Genomic DNA, 16,253 nt, shown 5'->3' with positions numbered 1-16,253 from the left:
CAGTGCATTTACCCATTCTCAGATTTATTTGTGAGTCTCAGGGTTTCTATAGGAGTTCACCATGAGCTGGGGGCAGGATCAGTGCATTTACCCATTCTCGGATTTATTTGTGAGTCTCGGGGTTTCATAGGAGTTTACCATGAGCTGGGGGCAGGATCAGTGCATTTACCCATTCTCAGATTTATTTGTGACTCTCAGGGTTTCTATAGGAGTTCACCATGAGCTGGGGGCAGGATCAGTGCATTTACCCATTCTCAGATTTATTTGTGAGTCTCAGGGTTTCTCTGGGTGGGCCACTCTTCCCCATGGACAGGGTGCTGCAGCAATCATATTTTGATGCTTACTGGAAGTACAAAAAAACTGGGGTTTAGTTGTGTCAGAAGGTGCTGAAATTGCTGTCTCACTTTACTAGATATGGCTCCAGCCAAGCTGGATTCTACAGAAATTCCCTGTATTAAAGGAAACTGAGCAATCACATCCTCATCACCTTCCGTGCAGACACCTTTTCCAGCCACTGATTTGCAGAGCTGAGGACTGGTCAATTTATCCAGTCCTCAGCCTGAAAATCGTTCTGTATCTCCATGAGATGATCCCCACATGGGAGCACATCTTGTTCTCCTCCACAGAAAGGGGCAGGAACCTCTTCTCAAAGCCTCCAGCTTCCTTCTGCTCAGTTCCACACACGTGGGAGTCGCTTCCAAGGCACATCTGCTGCTGAAAGGAGCCGAGCAACGTGGAGGGAACAAACACTGGCAATCAGCTTTCGACCTGATTTTGTACTGAGTTTCCTAGTGAAAAAAAAAGGACATTTGTAGTCTATCAGCACAGCACTGAACCACGTTAAATACGCCTCCATTTATCTTCAGTAAGACCAATACAGTTCCTTATTATTGGAACAATGGTGTATTTTTGTCACCCTTAATTATTAACTTATCTGGCTGCGATTTCTTCGTTTATTAAAAGGATATTCTAGGTGACTTTAGCAGCTATACAACTCTTATATAACCAACATCTTAAACTCTTTTTTTCCAGCAATCCTTTTCCTTTTTTTTGCTTTGCTCACAGCTTTTTCTATTTTCCTTTGGCATTGGTAAGTAAACCCAAGGGGCCAGATCCTACAGTTACACTGATGTTTTTGGAGCATGGCCTGGAGTTTTATCAGTTTACATCATCTGGGAGTGGGCCCATAAAATTTTAAAACGTTGCAATAAATGAAAGCAGACAGGTGACAGAGTGACAACACCAGACAGAGAGAATGGCCACAGCCAAGGCAGTGCAAGCCTCAGCTTTATTTGGAAGAAAAGTCCTGCAACTACATCTGGTACTGGGATGCTAAACACACAGGCAGGGAGCTGGGAGCTGAAAATGGGAGCAAAATTTGGCCTGTACAGAAAAACAACTTGCAGTGTTTCCTCAGGTGACGCTGGCAAGCCTTCACCATCACCAAATGGTTCCTGCATGTTCCCACAGCATTTGCCACTCCAAGCAAGAATATTCCAGAGGCAGGTGGGGGGAGAGGGTGCCTTGGAGTGGCTCCCCACCAGCTGTGGTTCACAGCTGCCTTCATGGCAAAGTTCACCCTGAGCATCCTGGAAGCCTCTGGCACTTGTGTGCATTTTGCCATGAGTCTGCAGCAATGCATTTATTGCCTTCCAGTGGTTGCAGCTGGTTTCTGATGCCCAGCACAGTCGGTGCCCCCAGAATCTCACCAACAGAAGGAGATGGGAGCGTCACAGTTTCTTCACACACTTCTCCTCCTCACTCTCAGGGCTGTAAGGCCAACTGATGGTTGCCATGAGCTCTCTGTCCCCAGTGCTCACCCAGAGGAGTGTGACCTCCTTCAGCCTGTTGTTTGAACCCAAATTTCCTCAGTAACCAGCTCTCCACATCCGCTGCCGTGCCACAGCCATTTAATTTCTGCCACAGAGGACACCACCCTGGTGACAGTGAAGGGAGGGCTGAATTCCTTTCCCAGTCTGGCTCTCTGTTTTGACAAGTGATTCTTTCTGTAAATCCCAGGCAGGGTAACCCTTCAGAGGCAATTGTAAAGCTGGATTTAATGCACATCACACAGAATACACGAAAGCTCTCGTACGTTCTGCAGCACTGGGGGTTTTTTGGTGCCTCTGTGAACGTGCTGACCAGCAGCTGACCTTGCCTCCTGATGCAGAGCACAGCCACTGAAGGATAGGACACACTCTGCTGTCATCAGTATTCCAAATTTCACTTCATATTCTGCATCTGTTTCTCCTCAAGGTGGTGATGGGTCCCACCAGCCACCTACAGTACCTCATCACCAGAGGAGTGGAGCCTTGTGACATGATTGCTATCAGAGCACATGGGACACAGCCCAGGTATTCTTGATTCCTGCAGCACCAGTTATTCCTTCTCTTGGTGAAGCCCTTCCCAGTGTGAACAGAGTGGTTGCAGCCTTGAGAAGACAGAGGAAAGCAAGGAAAAAAGAGCAAAGTCACCCCAAGGACTCAGACGAATGCACATGGAGAGCTTTCCCCACCATGGATGTTAAACAAGTCCTTCCACATTAGATCCACCTACACCTAAAATTGCCTTACCAATCTAACCTTGCCTAAGCCTTCAGCTGGTGTTTCACTTTCCCTGAGAGCTATCTGGAAGTTTCTAAAGTAACTAAAAATGCATTTTCCCTCTTTGACCGATTTCCCAAGGGCCACTCCAGCTATAGCTGCTGTACCAACCCCTCTCCCTTCCTCCTCTTCAAGCCACCACGCACCTCTACTCCCTCACATGAAACAGCTGTGAAACCTGAGAAATAGGTCCTGAGCAATAGGTGTCCCACTGATAAATACCTTTCCAAAAAAACCCATCTGGAAGTTGGTCAATTGAGCACCATCAGGTAAACACAGGAACACCACATTCCCCTACAGGCTTTTCCTTCAGGGTGACTGGACATACTTTGGATTTCTCAGCAGAGGGAGCTTCTCACAAGCAGTTTGAGCACCACCTCCCTCCAGCCCTCAGAAACACTCCACTTTCAATCAAGCTTTGCACCAAACCACCGTGCAGGAAAACCAAAAGCAGCTGACTCCTAACCCCAAGCAACCATCAGCTGCTTTCTTCACGGATTTAAGGAGGCTTGCAGTCTTCCAAAATTCTTTATTAGTTTTCATAATTACTCCTATTAAATGCCTGTCCTTTCAGCATCCTGGTACTGCTCAGCAGCAGCTCTGTGGCAGTCAGTACCAGGGCTGTGAGAGTTTGTAAGAGAAAATGGGCTTTTTAATGCTCTTCAATGCCTTCCTTTGGTGCCACTGAAAGCCTCTTGATATTTTTCTCATGGAGACAGAACTCTCCAGCCCACTTTTGTGTGCAGCTCAAATGCTCTGTATGTGATGACCATGCAGTGTGGCCAGCAGGATGAGGGCAGGGATTGTCCCCCTGTGCTTGGTGCTGATGAAGCCACACCTGGATTCTGTGTGCATTTTGGGGCCTCCCATGACAAGGAAGACATGGAGGGGCTGAGGTGTGTTCAGAGAAGGGCAGCAGAGCTGGGAAAAGGGCTGGAGAACAAGTCTGAGGTTGAGGGAGTGGTGGGGCTCAGCCTGGAGAAAAGGAGGCTCAGAGGGGACCTTCTCAGTCTCTACAGCTCCCTGAAATGAGGTTGGAGCCAGGTGGGGGTCAGGATCTTCTCCCAGGGAACAGGAGACAGGAATGAGGAAGCAGCCTCAAGTTGTTCCAAGGAGATTTGGATTGCGTATCAGGAACAATTTCTTCACATAAAGAGTTACCAAACACTGGAACAGGCTGCCCATGGCAGTGATGGAATTATCATCCCTAGAGGGGTTTAAAAGCTGTGTGGATGTGGCACTTGGGGTGGTGGCCTTGGCAGTGCTGGGTGAACAGTTGAGCTTGATGATCTGAGATGGCTTTTCCAGCCTAAACAATTCTATGATTCCATGACTCTGCGTCCCTTCTCCCTGTCTCCTTGGACAAAGAGCTGCATCCTTTATCCAAAAGCCTTTGCATGGTCACCACCAAGCCCTGCTGGGTGAGGAGCAGAGTCCTGAGCAGGGCTGGCAGGGATGAGCTGCCCCAAAAGGACAGGGAGCTCTGCCATGGTCAGTGCCAGGGCCCTGCTCTGCTCCCAGCACAAGCCTGCGTGGGGTGAGCTCCACAGGGAGCTGATCTAGGCAGGAAAAAAACCTGATTTGAACAGAAAATGTTTAATTCTTCAGTCAGATCAGCTCTCCAACCTGTTTAACTGAGTGACAGCAGAAGCACTTGTACTGCACAGCATGCCCAGAACAGCATGAGTGGGCGGATGGGATGGCAGGAGAGGGAGGCAGGGAGGAGAGGAAGGGAAAAGGACTGCTTTTTTAAGAAGCACTAACAGCTTAAACACACTTAAAATGTTAATTTAATTGAAGAAACCAAGGATTTTCATCTCACCAAGCTACCAAGAGAACCTTAGCTCTTCCAACCAGATTTGCAGATGATGTCTTCCTAAACCTACATAGATCATTGGATGATGTTTTGCCCAAGTAACTAGGATAACTAGAATTGAAAACCTGCAGCATTTCTAGTATCTATCTCCCCTTCCCTCATCCCCTTCTCATTCCTGTGTTTTCTATGCCTGGCATCAGTACCTACACGAGCAATTTGACCATAATCTGAACGTGGTTCACTCCTCTGCTTTAAAGGAGTTTCACATCCCAATCTTTGAGCTCACCTACCCCCTTCCTGTTGCCTAGAGCCTTACAAAAACAAGAGCAAAACATGAAAAACATTATAAGCACTTGTAATGGTTCTTCATAAAAACAAGTTCAAAATAGTATTTACACTGAAGGCATAAATATCCCCTTATGAATAAATGATGCTGTTATTCAATAAGCCCAGAGCTTGATCACATTCAGATCAGGAATAATTATTTAGGTCCTTCAGAGAGGTTAAAATAACCTCCCTTAGAAGCATGGGAACCTTCTTTTGCATGAATAATTTCCGTCAGCAGATGAACTGATAAATAAAAGCAGATAACATCAATCAGCTCAGATGTAAGAAGAGCTAGTGAACAGACTAGGCACAAGTGCAACAAATATAATTTGGCTATAAATAAATTTAGTCTGGAAATTAGGAGACCCTTTCCAAATATGAGAGCTGTGAAGTCTCAGTCTAGTCCTTCAATAAAACCCGTGGGACAAACCCCAAAAAGACAGTGTGCTAAAATTTCCATCCCTGGAATTGTTCCAGGCATGTTGCATGGGGGCCTGAGCAAACTGCTTTAAGGGAAGGTGGCTCTGCCCATGGCCAAAGGGGTGGGACTAGGTGATCCTTAAGGTACTTCCAACCCAAACCATTCTGTGAATGGTTCCATGAGATCCTGAAGTGGGCTTCACAACAAAGCCTTCCCTGTGTCTGAAGAGGGCTGAAAGGTGTGGCTGGGCTGCCACAGCTGAGCTCTGAACCCCGATCCCTCCCTGCCTGAATGTTCCCTCTCCCAGCTATCAATCATCTAAAGGACAAGGTCAGCATTTCTCCTGCTGACACTTGTGTCACATCATCATGGCTGTGTCCACACGGAACACCTGTATTCCATGTTCCTCTCTGAACTCAACCTTTGCCATTCCAAGGTGTCTGACAGCGCTGATTGTGCCAGAACCTCCTGGGGGTGTCGTTGGACCTCTGTCACCGTCCTCTCAAGCAACACATCCCTGGAGGGATTTTAACTTCAGAAAACAAAGTCTCATCTTTCTCACAGATTTTATGTGAATTGGTTCCACCATGGATAGGAGTTTTCTGCCAGGGTTTTAGAGAGCAAGCTGTGTTTTGGAGGAAGATGTCCCTTTCTTTATTCTAGAAATGGAACTGCTGGCACTTTGGAGACACCTGCACTATCAGGTTCTCTAGTGCCTACAACACCAGAGGGGTGCACAGGTGAGGGGTGTACGGGTGGGGGATGCGGAGGTGTTTTGCTCCAGACCCCAACCCAAAGGTGCCAGGGTGCATCCCTTGCTCAGGGGACACGGTCACCACAGCACCACCACGGTCTGTCCCCACCCTGACCGGGGAGTGCCCTCTGCCTCAGCCCTTGTTCTCTGCCCTGTGTCCCACACAGCCCTTCCTGGGAGTCTGATCCGGCTCCCCGAGCCCTTCCTGGGGTCTGACCCTGCTCGGTCCCCATCCCCAGCCCTGTCCCGGTCCCCATTCCCAGCCCTGCCCGGGGTCTGACCCTGCCCGGTCCCCATCCCCAGCCCTTCCTGGGGTCTGACCCTGCTCGGTCCCCATCCCTAGCCCTGTCCTGGTCCCCATTCCCAGCCCTGCCCGGGGTCTGACCCTGTCCGGTCCCCATTCCCAGCCCTTCCTGGGGTCTGACCCTGTCCAGTCCCCATTCCCAGCCCTGTCCCGGTCCCCATCCCCAGCCCTTCCTGGGGTCTGACCCTGCCCGGTCCCCATCCCCAGCCCTGCCCGGGGTCTGAGCCGGCTCCCCCTCAGTGCCCCTCAGTCCCCAGGCGGTGCCACCCCCGCCGCGGGGGGGGGCCCGGTGGCCGCGGCGATGAGGGGGAGCCGCGGGGCCGGCCGCGCGCAGCCAATCGGCGCCCTCAGCGCCTGGTCCGATCTCCTCGGAGCTCTCCGATTGGTCGTCTCCCTCCCCTCGCCTCACGTCTCGGCCAATGGTGGCGGAGGGGCGTGGCGCGGGCGGCGAGCGCGCGAGCGGCGGGCGCGGCATGGCGGGGTCCCATAAGGGCGCGCGGCCGTGATGGAGCGCGAGCGGGCGGTGGGCGTCATGTCGGCGCTGTGGTCGGTGGGCGCGGGGCTGCTGCTCCTGCTGCTCTGGGTGCGGCACCGCGGGCTGGAGGCCGTGCTGGTGCACCACCGCTGGGTCTTCGTCTGCTTCTTCCTCCTGCCGCTCTCCATCCTCTTCGACATCTACTACCAGCTGCGCGCATGGGCCGTGTGGCGCCTCCACAGCGCCCCGCGGCAGCATGCCCAGCGCGTCCGGCACATCCAGGAACAGGTGAGGCTTGGCCGGACCTCGGCACCCCGGGGGTACCGCGGCTTTGTGAGGGAACAGCGTGTCCTTGTCCCGCTCTCTGTCATCTCTGCCCTCCCCCTCACCCCGCTATTCCGCACCCGGGGCAAAGTCCAGCGGAGTGGGGGAATGCAAGGGAATAAACGCCAGCAGGGCTTTCAGCCTCCTTCAGGACTGTGTCCCGCTGGAACTCCTGTGGAACTCGCTCCCTGCGCTGCTGGTGTGCTGTGAGCCGGGCTCGGCAGCAGCAGGCTCGGGGACACACGTGTGTGCAACATGGGAGCACATCAGTGTCTGAGCCGCAGGCTATGGAGCGTGTTCTGCTTCCCCTCACACCCTGCTGCTCACACCGCCAGCTCCAGGAGCTGCTTCGTGGCCAGATTAAACTTTTCCTCCGCCCAGAAATGCAGATGTGCGTGGTGATTCTGTGCTCTCTGCTGTTTGTGGTAATTCTGTCACGTCCGCTTCTGTTTCCTGCCTTGTCTGTCACATCACGGATGCAGATGGATGTTCATGTGCAGGGAATTATTCTCAGAGGGGTTGGGGTTGTTGGCTGGGGTTTTTTTACCAGCTGTAGTAGCAACTCAGCTTTGAAGAAAATGCAGTTGTTTGTTCTCTGGGTGTTAACCACTGTGGCTTTGCAGAACTCATATGGCTTACACATTTTCCTTCCCAACTTTTTGTAGAATCCTACGAGGCTTTGGGTTGGAAAGGGACCTTAAAAGTCATCTTGTTCCAACCCCACCTGCCATGAGCAGGGACATTTTCCACTAGACCAGGTTGCTTAAGGTTGATTCCACGAGACCTGGTCATTTGGAGGCTCAGACCAGTTTTTCTATGTTTGGGTTAGAACTGAGATTATAACAGCAATAATACCTCCCTTAGAGGAGGGTTTTCAAAACTCTGTTAGTGTCTTGTTATCCTTCTGAATCCTTCCCCAAAAGAAAACCCCAGAGCTACAGGATATTAAAAGTGTATCCTCTACATAACTAAACTACTCTGGTCATACTTTATTTAGGAGTTCAGAGGGCTGCAGAGAGGCTTCCAAAGCATCCCTGGTGTGAGAGTTGTTGCCCTTGCAGGTGCGGGAATGGAAGAAGGAAGGCAGCAGGAGGTACATGTGCACGGGCCGGCCCGGCTGGCTGACGGTGTCACTCCGAGTGGGCAAGTACAAGAAGACCCACAAGAACATCATGATCAATTTAATGGATGTCCTGGAAGTAGACAGTGAAAGACAGGTAACAAATCCCACCACAAAGCATGCACTCTCATGGATTTTGTACTTTTCCTCACGATACACAGAGCTGAAGGGATTAGATTCCACAAAGAGCAAAATTTTGTGGCAGAGCTGTCACATTTCAAGGGTTTGCAATGTGGGCTTGGATCGTTCCATCTGAAAAACCCAGCATATGGAATTGCTTGGCTTTTATGTGCTGAAGTCTAAAAGACCAGATTGATTTATGGGTTTGGGCACTGAGCAACAAGATGTTGAGGCAGAGGAGGAATCACTAAACAGTTCCCACTATTTTTAGCAGCTCTCTTAGGAAAGTGAGTCTCTGAGTTCTGATAACAGATGGAGGTGTATCCAGTTAGCCGTGTTTTGGCATCATTAATGCTGAACTCTTTAATTTATATTTGTTGAGAACTTAGGAGTGGGTTTTGTTTGTTTTTTTGGTTTTTTTTCCTTTTTAGGTTGTTCGTGTGGAGCCTTTGGTGTCCATGGGCCAGCTGACTGCATACCTGAATCCCATGGGCTGGACCATTCCTGTGGTGCCAGAGCTTGATGACCTCACAGTAGGTAAGGAGTGCTGATGACAAGAGACTCACTCATTTTGCTGCACTTCCATTAGGGTTTTTTAATTGTGTTGTTTTAAAGGTTCTAGAAATAGTCTGTTGAGCCTTTATGTTCTTTGTGGTATTTATGTTATAAGCACTCTTTTTTTTTAAATACTCTTAAAAGAACTTATAAAGTGGAGGTTGCTCTCATAAATCACCCACATTTTGGAGTGTGTTTCATTTGATTTGTTGTGTGCTCTCTTGATAAGGTGGCCTGATCATGGGAACTGGCATTGAGTCTTCATCCCATATCTATGGACTTTTTCAGCACACCTGTGTGGCCTATGAACTTGTTCTTGCTGATGGAAGCCTTGTGAGATGTTCACCAGTAAGACAAAATGTTACTTTGCTATCATTTACAATGTCATTGACAGTTATTGGTGTGGATATATGATTTAGTATGACATACATACTTTTTGCAGACTGAAAACTCAGACCTATTTTATGCAGTGCCTTGGTCTTGTGGTACTCTGGGTTTCCTGGTTGCAGCAGAAATAAAAATGGTTCCTGCCAAGAAATATGTCAAAATACATTATGAGCCAGTGAGAGGACTGCAGAAGATTTGTGAGAAGTTCACTGAAGAGTCTAAGAAAAAGGAGAATAGTTTTGTGGAAGGACTTATGTATTCCTTGGATGAAGCAGTCATCATGACAGGAGTCCTGACTGATGAAGCTGAGCAAAGCAAGGTAACTAAAGGGAAGTTACTCACAAAAAAAAAATACTCCCAGGGTCTAACTGAAGCTGTACTAGGATAAAACCATTATAGAATTGGAACAATCTCTTAACATAGGATTAAAATGTGGATCAGTCCATCAGAGTATTTTAATTCCTACTATGACAGAATGTGTTCTCTAAATCTCTTTTATTGGTGAGAAATGACCCACTGATTTCATTGTTGAGGAGGAGGAAGAGGAGAAGGATCTTTTCTCATAGACTGAACAATGCTGCTTTGAACTGCAGTTATTCACAGTAACTCTCTTCCTAGCAAGCTTTTAATGCTGATAATATCAATAAAAACACATCAGGGCATGCACAGGAGGGTCCTGTGTTCATGCAACCCTCCACCTGGGTGTTTCCTCTCTGCCATGTGAGATTTTGGATTAATGATGGGGTTAGAGATTGGCATTTTAGGAATTCAGTTCTGTCACATTTGTGAGCTCTTAAATAGCTTGTCAGTGGAGGCCTTACTTAAACCTTAATGGCAAGGAAGCTAAGAAGGAGCCTTGCAAATGGGGTGAAGGCTCCCTAGATGCCTTGTGACAGTCTTATCCAGAGGATATAACACAGATTCCTCACAGGAAAGGAATATGGGGATGTACTCTGTTGTCTGGCAAGGTGTAGCTCTTACCTGATGAATTCTTGTTTTCTTGTAGATAAACAGAATTGGCAACTACTACAAGCCATGGTTCTTTAAGCATGTGGAGAAGTATTTGAAAGCTGACAGGACTGGAGTGGAGTACATTCCTTCCAGACATTATTACCACAGACACACTCGCAGTATCTTCTGGGAGCTCCAAGTAAGACCAGTTCCAAAATTCAAATGTATCTGCAGGAAAGTACCCTGCCCCTTCACAGTGTAGGTACAATGTACCTTCTTCCCCTTGGCAGCAACTTCTGTCTTTAATGACAGAAAAAAAAGGCAAAGTTTATGGCAAAATTACAAGTCCTGCATTTGAGTGCAGCAAATCCAAAGGCACTTCTTGACATATAAGGTGTTGTATCAGAAGCTCTTGATTTTTGGTTTAGTGCTTTTCTGAATTTAGGTCTTAAGTATGTATTTCAGCATTAAATCACTACTGAGTGATTTCCAAATTCAGATGGTGGGAAAAACATGAATGTGAAATTCTGGCTGAAAAACTGCCCCACCTAAAGGAATTATCTAATCAGGTCATTACTTAGAATTTCATAAATGTGTTTATTGTCATGTGTAGTTACACAAAACTTGATTTGGCATTCTGAAATATTCCTGTTACTACATTTTGAATCTCTGGAGTGAGGTACCAGATCCTTTCAGCTCCTGCAGAAGGTAAACAGCAGTTAGCTGTGCGGGTGGTAATTAAGATTTTACAGCTTTAAAATGCTATTGAGAAATTTGGCTATTGCAAAACTTCTGTAAAGTTAGCTCCTTTTGCACTCCTCCCTTGGCTGATGCAAGATAATAGCCTGTTGCTCTTTTTATTTTTTGAAATTATTTGGGGCTGGGTGTGTTGTGATTCATACAACTGCTAATCAGTGGGAACCAGAGGAGGCTTGGGGCAAGGCTCTGTAGCCAAGTGCAGCCCAGGCCCCTCTAATTTGCTAATTTGTGTTCTAGTACTTCAGCAAAGTATCACCAATTAAATTTATTGGAAATCTGGTTTAATATTGCCCTGAGGGCTCTGAAGTGTTCTTTTGGTCCAGTTACACATTCTTCAGTCAGAGTTTTTTTTCTCTCCTCTTTGAAGGATATCATTCCTTTTGGCAATAACCCCGTATTCCGCTACCTGTTTGGCTGGATGGTCCCCCCAAAAATCTCTCTGCTGAAGCTCACCCAAGGAGAAGCCATTAGGAAGCTGTATGAGCAGCACCACGTTGTGCAGGACATGCTGGTGCCAATAAAGAGCCTTGAAAAATCAATCCAGACCTTCCACGTTGACCTTAATGTAAGAACTCATCTCCTTAGGACTCAGCAAATCTTGGGTTGTTTGTGATAAGCAATGGCACTGCTGGTGTTAAGACATAATATCCTGCTTGTGCAAAAGGTCATTATTGTGTCCTGGGGAGTGCTGTGCTTTGTGAGTCCATGATGCAAGGCTGCAGCAGAAATAAACACAGCTTTCTGAAAAAGAGAAACATTAAATAAGAGATTCAGGCTTTGGTAGAAGTTGACACTTCTAAAAGATTTTATCACTTACTAAAATATGAGCTTCACCTAAAATGACTGGTGGTTTCACCAAGCACCAACTGTGGAACTTAATCTCCCTTTCTTGCTTTTATTTCTGAATTTATTTTAGTTAGTGTAGAATTTCAGTTTTGATAATTTCAGTTTTGGACTGACCTGGAAAAGAAAACATTTCCTTCTCTTTTTGCTCAGAATGTTTATTCAGTTGTTGCTTTGAGATCAGGGGTGGTTTATTTGTGGGTGTTTTGGGTTTTTTTTTTCCTTTTTATTTCAAATGTTTAAGGGGAGGAGATGTAATTCTAGGAGGACATTTTCAATCCATTTATGTTATGGTCATTAGAAAGTGCAGCTAAAAACAATACTAGGACAGCTGAGAAGGAAGAGCTGAAAGCAAAAGTTTCAGTCTAGGATTGGGAGAAAGTTCTCTTAATTCTTTATTTTGCCACATTTATTAAAGATCTTAAAGAATGATTGTGTTAAAAAATAAGTGATAAAGTGTTTTCCTGCCCCTGCAGGTGTACCCTATTTGGTTGTGTCCTTTCATATTGCCCAACAATCCTGGTATGGTCCATCCCAAAGGAAATGAAGCTGAACTCTACGTGGATATAGGAGCTTATGGAGAGCCCAAAAGCAAACAGTTTGAAGCCAGGGCTTCAATGAGGCAGATGGAAAAGTTTGTAAGAAGTGTGCATGGGTAAGGACCCCACTCCTCAGAACACTGATAATGTCACATATAATTCACACCCATGTGGTTTAATTACAGCTGTTTATCCCACAGAACTTTAATATTTAATACTGCATTAATTTAACAACCACAGTAATTGAAAACTAATTTAAATTTCTAATTTTGGTGAGTTTAAAATATGATTTCACTTTATTATTTGATTGCAAAACCAACCAAACAAAAGGACACACCGGCTGAAGTTCTCGCGGTGTAGTTGGGAGCTGGGTGAGTTCAGAGCACCTTTCAGCTCCAGGCTGCTCTGGGAGCAGAGTCTGCTGCTACAAAATACATCCTTGGAATATTCATTCCAAGGAATGAATCACTGAGGAATCCCAAAAGTTTGGACAGCTGCCCTTGGGACTGTTCTCCCTGCAGTCCTTGCAGCATCGCGGAGCCGCTCGGCCCCGTCCTTGCACCGGGGTGTCCTTGCCCAGCGGGCAGCCTTGGCTGTCCCTGCAGTCAGTCCGTCCCTGTGTGCTGGTGGCTCTTCCCTCCCTCAAAACTTGTGCTCCAGAGCTTCCTTTTCCCTGCCTGGGTTCTGGTTGCACAGGACCACAGTGGGCGTGAGGCATGTGCCCACCATCTGTCACGGACTCGAGCCAGCCGAATTTGCTGGAGCGGTGTCAGTGGAGGAGCAGCCACAGGCTGGTTTCTCAGGAACAAAAAGCAACTACATGGTATTTTTACACCATCAGTCTAATTTATCCCCATTTCTATTCTGACCTACTTCTCAGTCTAACAGTGATCATGTCCCATGTGGCTGAGCAATAATGGCAAGGCTGCTTCGAGATGATTTGGGGACTGCAAATGACTTCAAGCTGCAAGAAGTGATTTGCCAGAGAACAAAGCAACCCAAAGTTAATTTTAAGCTTTTTTTTCATTAACTTGAAATTAAGATTTTAATTTAAAGCTCTTTACTGACAAAGTTTGGTCTGTTTTCTACCTGTCACTGGGAAATGAACAATGGATAAATGCTTAATCTTCCAGTTTCATAATCACACAAAACAATAGAGCTTCTATGTTAGGTTGTGTTTTGCTGCTGTACTCTGGTGGTAGCTGCAGCTTAGAGAGCACACTGTGGGAGTGAGGAAGAGTCCACAGCTGAAGAAGGGTTTAATTTGTAAATGGACCTTTGTTACACCATGCTTTGTTTGCACTATGGATTTATCTTCTTGGCCTGGTCTCATTTTGCCTTCTTAGTTCTGTTCTTAATGTCCAGAGAAATGAAAAAAGTCAAAGAATGTATTGTTGCATCTGCCTTGAATGGATATTGTAATGCAGGCAAATATGAGATTCTGTGACTGTACCTACATGGATCCTAAGAAAATAGGCAGAAAAAACTACTAAATCCACACAACATAATTGGCTGAGTGTCCCAACATAATCCACATGAGCTATTGTATTTCCTTGTTTTTAAAAAGCATTGTTGATGTTTTTGTTTTAAGTATTTGTTTTTCATAACTTGCACTGATTTTTTTTTTAATATTCTATATCAAATCTTATGGCTCAATTAACACTGAATCTCTGTCTTTTCTCTTTCCCTTCTCTCCAGTTTCCAGATGCTGTATGCAGATTGTTACATGACCCGTGAGGAGTTCTGGGATATGTTTGATGGCTCGTTGTACCACAAGCTGAGGGAGGAGATGAATTGCAAGGATGCCTTTCCAGAAGTGTATGACAAAATCTGCAAAGCTGCAAGGCACTGAGCCTGGCTGAGCTCACCAAGCAATCAGGGAAAGAGGAATTTACCTATAGCTAGTCAGTATATCCTTTAAAAAAAAAAGCTTTATTGCTCTCCAAATAAGCTCATTCTTATTGATGTTTAAAGGTATGAATTCCTGCTTTACACATTTATGTTTAGTATTTCTTGGTATGTTTTGAAACCAGTTTTCCAAACTCAGAGTGATTGTTTTTAAGAAATCTGAAGTGCTAGCCTCTGTATCTAATGTAGTGACATAGGTGAGTTCACCTATTTCCAGGCAGAAGAAAAATAATGGGAATGGATGAAGACACTGGAGTTACACCAGCTATATTTAACATGACTTCTGAAAAACAGGAGGGGGGGCTCAGAAATAGGTGCCAAAGCTGAACACATTGTCTAATTAATCATGTTTTTAAGAACATTTGCCTCCAGTCAGTGTCCTGGAGCAGCTCTGCAGTGGCTCATCCCCACTCCATCCTCCTGCAGCTGCATGATGGTGGTGCTGGGCTGCTCATCATGTCCTGCAGGGCAGCTGAGCTCCCCAGGCCTGGCTTCTGCTGGAAAACTGAGCACTGAGGTGTGAGGAAGATGCTTTTTACTTGTGCCTATCAGATTTGTACTGATTTTGATTATGAAGTGCGAATGGATGTAGGTTTTTTTTTAGGTGTTTTGTAGTTGGCCGACAGTGCATTGGTTTGTGGTTTTTTTGCCCCAAAGTATCAATATTCTGGCTTTGTAGACCACTGAAGAAGAATTGCTGCTATTTCATATAGCCAAATTTTAATTTCTTTGTGGGTCAGTTGGGTTGGGTTTCTTTTGGGTTTGTGTTTTTTTGGGGTTGTTTGGTTGTGGCTTAATTTTAGTGCCTTATAAGTACTCAGTTGGAGGAAGATATGGCTCATCTCAGATTGTTCTGTCCTGGCCTGTTGGGAGAAGGAAGTCAAGGCTGCATTTTTAGGAGGTTTGTTAGAGCAAGTGGCTGTGGATAAGAACTGTTGATGTGAACCTTGAAACACACAGGCTTTGGTTCTGACTTGAGTGACATTTTTGCTTTTCATTTTAGCTGGGTTAGGTTGATAGGCTTTGTAAAAGGACTGTTTCAGTCACCTGGAGAGAGAATAACAGCACGTACTGTTAGTTCCCTCTTCTGCTGCTCGCAGGTGAAAATGGCACAGTCGTGGACTTGATACACTTGAGTGTAGAAGTGTGGAGATGCTTTCACCCTGTAGCCAGAATCAGGGTTCCAAACCAAGCCTGTGTCTTGTCCAAGCAGTACTGAAAATTGTTACTTGAAACCTTACTGAGCCTGATGGAAAATAATTTTCTTGAGGTTTGTGTAGGGAGTGACACAGAGAACTTCTCAAACAGTTACCAGTGGGAGGTGTAATTTTATTATGCGTGCTAAACCAATGATTTTATTTATTGATAGATGGATGTTTAAGGTCCAGATGAAACCAATGATAAAGCAGTAGCAGGAATAAGCTTGGGCTGTAACTCAGTGATATAAGTAAGGTGCCCCCTCAAATCCTGCACAGGGGCAGCATTCCATGGGGAGACACAGCCAGTGCAGAGTGTCCTCAGTGCTGCCTGGGCCCTGGAGCTGTGTCAGTGATCCAGGAGTGCCTGCCACACCTCCTGGCTGCACCAGGGGTACACAGGAAGGCACGTGTTGATTCTCAGGGTGTGACCTGCCTTCCTGCCCCCACGAGGGAGCTGTCCCTGGGGTGAAGCTACGATTAGCCCAGTGCTTGTATAGCCTGCACAGAGCAAGAATGGTTTGGTTAGCTTTGAAAGGGCAATGTTAAAACAGCTAGAGGATATGCAAATACTTCTACTTAGGCTGTGTTCCACTTATGTACTGATGATCTTTAGGTATGCACTGTGTTTGTTTTTTCACACCTTAATTTATTGGCAAATTTTGTATGCTGTGATGGGGTACTGCACTGTATCAGTCACACACATGCACACACACCATTGCTGTTGCTCTTGGTTTTTGGTTGTATGGGCTGTTGAAAATAAAGCTCTGGCCGGCGTACTGTTCCAAGGAGTGTCTTTTAATGAGTGCTTGCTTGCTTTTCAGCAGCTGTTTATCATTTCTGTCTGCTTC

The 16,253-nt window shown here is 46.3% G+C and overlaps 1 protein-coding gene across 1 annotated transcript; it reads left to right on the top strand.

Moving 5' to 3' along the window:
* The first annotated feature begins 6,696 nt into the window (after positions 1-6,696).
* On the top strand, positions 6,697-16,190 carry DHCR24 (24-dehydrocholesterol reductase). Its single transcript, XM_063166161.1, has 9 exons — positions 6,697-6,988; positions 8,086-8,241; positions 8,696-8,801; positions 9,049-9,167; positions 9,262-9,525; positions 10,213-10,356; positions 11,284-11,481; positions 12,236-12,414; positions 13,997-16,190. The coding sequence occupies exons 1-9, from the start codon at positions 6,731-6,733 to the stop codon at positions 14,148-14,150; spliced, it is 1,578 nt and encodes a 525-aa protein (XP_063022231.1). The 5' UTR covers positions 6,697-6,730; the 3' UTR covers positions 14,151-16,190.
* The last annotated feature ends 63 nt before the right edge of the window (positions 16,191-16,253 follow it).

The sequence above is a fragment of the Melospiza melodia genome, chromosome 11, assembly GCF_035770615.1.
Source record: "Melospiza melodia melodia isolate bMelMel2 chromosome 11, bMelMel2.pri, whole genome shotgun sequence".
NCBI lineage: Eukaryota > Metazoa > Chordata > Aves > Passeriformes > Passerellidae > Melospiza > Melospiza melodia.
The sequence above is the reverse complement of the archived record's forward strand: the minus strand, read 5'-3'. Positions and strand labels throughout refer to the sequence as shown.

What these genes read in the sequence shown, in the direction of transcription:
- DHCR24 (XM_063166161.1), top strand. Translation starts at nt 6,731, where the DNA reads ATGGAGCGCGAGCGGGCGGTGGGCGTCATGTCGGCGCTGTGGTCGGTG. An exon ending in GTATCTTCTGGGAGCTCCAA is followed by an intron (nt 10,357 to 11,283) that starts GTAAGACCAGTT and finishes TCCTCTTTGAAG; the next exon opens with GATATCATTCCTTTTGGCAA. An exon ending in CCTTCCACGTTGACCTTAAT is followed by an intron (nt 11,482 to 12,235) that starts GTAAGAACTCAT and finishes CTGCCCCTGCAG; the next exon opens with GTGTACCCTATTTGGTTGTG.